Below are 2601 nucleotides of genomic sequence, written 5' to 3'. Positions count from 1 at the left end.
TGGTGGGGGGTGGGGGGGTCTGACCCTGCGGCTTCCGCTTCTGACAGCCGTATGCTGCAATCGTCTCTCATGTCTCTATTTATTGGGATTTGATTTCCTCGCAATGTTTCTCTTCTTTCCCTTTTAGGCACAAATATAAATTCCGCTTTGTTACTCGCTGCCGAAATGTTGCAAAACGACAGAAAGAGCAAAGTGTTACCTGAAATCAGCGCTTCCATCATCGTCTTCCTGTCCGATGGAGACCCCACGTCTGGTGAGAGGCCGTGAAATGCGGCACTTACATTTAAAGTGTACCTGTCATATTTGTGATATGTGGCAACTTAGCGGTCCTTCGATGCGGCGGCTGCATTCGTTTTCCTTTTTTAGGCTTTCTCACTTCATTATCACCTGGCGATCCTGCCAGTAACACACTTTCTGTCCCAGGGTGACCCCCTGCCCAACGCACACTCCCTGTACTGTATCTATGGAGGAGCAGCATTTCCAACCTAGGATAGGACTTTAGAATGCCCCCCACCCCCCCAACTTCCCCTTATCCCCATAACATGGGTGATGTGTTCTGTAGATATAACCTGAGCTGGGTTGACAACATTGCACGACATACAAGAGGTTAGCATCCACTGGACTTCCAACAGAATCTAGTGGTACCTGGTTTAGCACTCCCTGTGTGCAAGTCTAAGCTCTGCCCCTTACCCCTCCTCCCATGCCTCTCTGACCAATAGAAAGGTGAGCATTGAAGTGGGTGGGGTGGAAGGTTGCTACCAATATAGAATAAGAGGAGCCTTCTGGTTACCCCCTTTTAAATGCCATTATCACGTACCCGGCTGGAGACTGATTGGATGAGGGGGCTCCCCTCGCACCTTGTGTCCCCCAAACACAGAGGATGAGAACAGAGCCTGAGAAACAGCAAGCGGCACGGGTGCCAGTGGATGGGGCAACACCGTGTCGGGTAGACGTCCTGGATCTGGATCGGGTAGAGCAGAGCCGAGGTCACACCAGGCGGGCAGCAGGGTACCAGAGCAGTAGGCAGAATGGAGGTCAGGCAAGCCAGGGGTCACACCAGTCGGGCAGCGAAGTACAAGGGATGAGGCAGAGCCAAGGTCCAGTAACATTTCCAAGGTCAGAAGGCAGCCAGGAACCAGAAGCAGTCAGGTTCAATCCGGGTCAAGGTGCAAGAGCAGCAAACAGGATGACAGGGAAGAGCTGGAAGTCCAGACTGTGCTTGCTTTAAATAGGAAGATCAATTCAGAGGTACTGCATCACTTCCTGTGCGCCAGATTAGCACGCTTGTGCGCGCACGTCCCGATGCGCGCGCATGCACGCATGTGCCCGTTTTCCTATGGTACCAAAGACGGGACCACGCACATGCGCAGTAGGCCTGGACACCTTACAGCCATTGTTACATCCATTTCTGAAAGTGACAATAGGAAAGGAAAGCTCTTTCCACAACTTGCGTGCAGAGATGCTACAATGTAACAGAAGCAGATGGGAAGAAGTGGGAGGAGACAGATCAGGATTCTACCAATCACAGAGGAGTCACCTGGCGGCCAGCCCATAGCATGCCAGGAGGAGGGCGGAGCTCTTTTCACAGGTTGCGTGCCAGCAGAGCTGTCGCTTATTGCACGGCGAAGGTATACAATGTTTCCCTTACCTGAGGGTCTTCCTGAGACTTGTATCTTTCTATTTTCTTGCTTCATACCTCGCAGGGGTCACGGATCTGGGCGAAATCCTGAAAAACGTCAAGGCCGGCATGGAAGGGGTGGCCGCGCTGTACAGTCTGGGATTCGGCACCGATGTGGATTATGGCTTTTTGGAGAAGATGTCATTGGAGAACGGGGGCCTAGCGAGGCGGATCTATGAGGACTCTGACTCCGCCTTGCAGCTGCAGGTGAAGTCATGTATACATAATATATATAATTAGAGGCTACGCGGTACGCGGAGGAGCGCCTCTGTACCTGCTGACATGCTGCAAACGTATAATGACCTGCATTCCCCATAGAAACAAATGACATCAAAAGTTTATATTTTTTTGATACAAATTGCGTTGATGTGGATCCTTACCGGCTTCTAATCCCAGATCCCGCCCTGTGCGGAGATTTCCCTGCTGCGGAACAGCAATCTGAGCACCAGCAGACGGAGAATGATCACCAATGGGGCAAACTAACTGGGCAGTTGACCCTTAACACAGAGTAGCCACCACGTTAGTTTGTGTCCTCCCGTTACCCTAAGGAGAACTATGGGGAAAAACACTGACCCCATAGTTCTCCTTTAATGGAAACATTGCACCATTCACAGAATCAGCTGTTTCATTTTTGACCTTGTCTGTATCACTCGCTGCCACACCCATACAGGATTGTAGCCAGGCCCGGATTCCCCACAAGGCCACCGAGGCCAGACCTCGGGGGACAGCAGGGCGCAGAGGGGAGGCAGAGGTGTGGAATCCCCCGACGCCCGGAACATACAGTGCAGGGCGGTAAGTTGCGCTTTTTACATTTACTCCTGCTTTGGGAAGGCGGGACTAAATGTAGTGTGGGGAAGCTGCTTGTTTCGTTTACAGGTGATCACGTGTAAAATGTGTGCAGCCTGTCCGTCCTCTGCCTCCCC

At 51.9% G+C, this 2601-nt stretch overlaps 1 protein-coding gene across 1 annotated transcript in view; it reads left to right on the top strand.

Annotated features, from left to right (window-relative positions):
- The window catches only part of LOC108793444 (inter-alpha-trypsin inhibitor heavy chain H3-like), a 26206-nt gene that overhangs the window by 9958 nt on the left and 13647 nt on the right, over positions 1 to 2601 (top strand). Inside the window, exons 9-10 of the mRNA XM_018564392.1 lie at positions 126 to 253; positions 1704 to 1885. Coding sequence (XP_018419894.1) covers positions 126 to 253; positions 1704 to 1885 — 310 coding nt within the window. The remainder of the gene's footprint in view (positions 1 to 125; positions 254 to 1703; positions 1886 to 2601) is intronic.

This window comes from Nanorana parkeri, unplaced genomic scaffold (assembly GCF_000935625.1).
Source record: "Nanorana parkeri isolate BGI_ZX_2015 unplaced genomic scaffold, ASM93562v1 scaffold748, whole genome shotgun sequence".
Lineage (NCBI taxonomy): Eukaryota > Metazoa > Chordata > Amphibia > Anura > Dicroglossidae > Nanorana > Nanorana parkeri.
The sequence above is the reverse complement of the archived record's forward strand: the minus strand, read 5'-3'. Positions and strand labels throughout refer to the sequence as shown.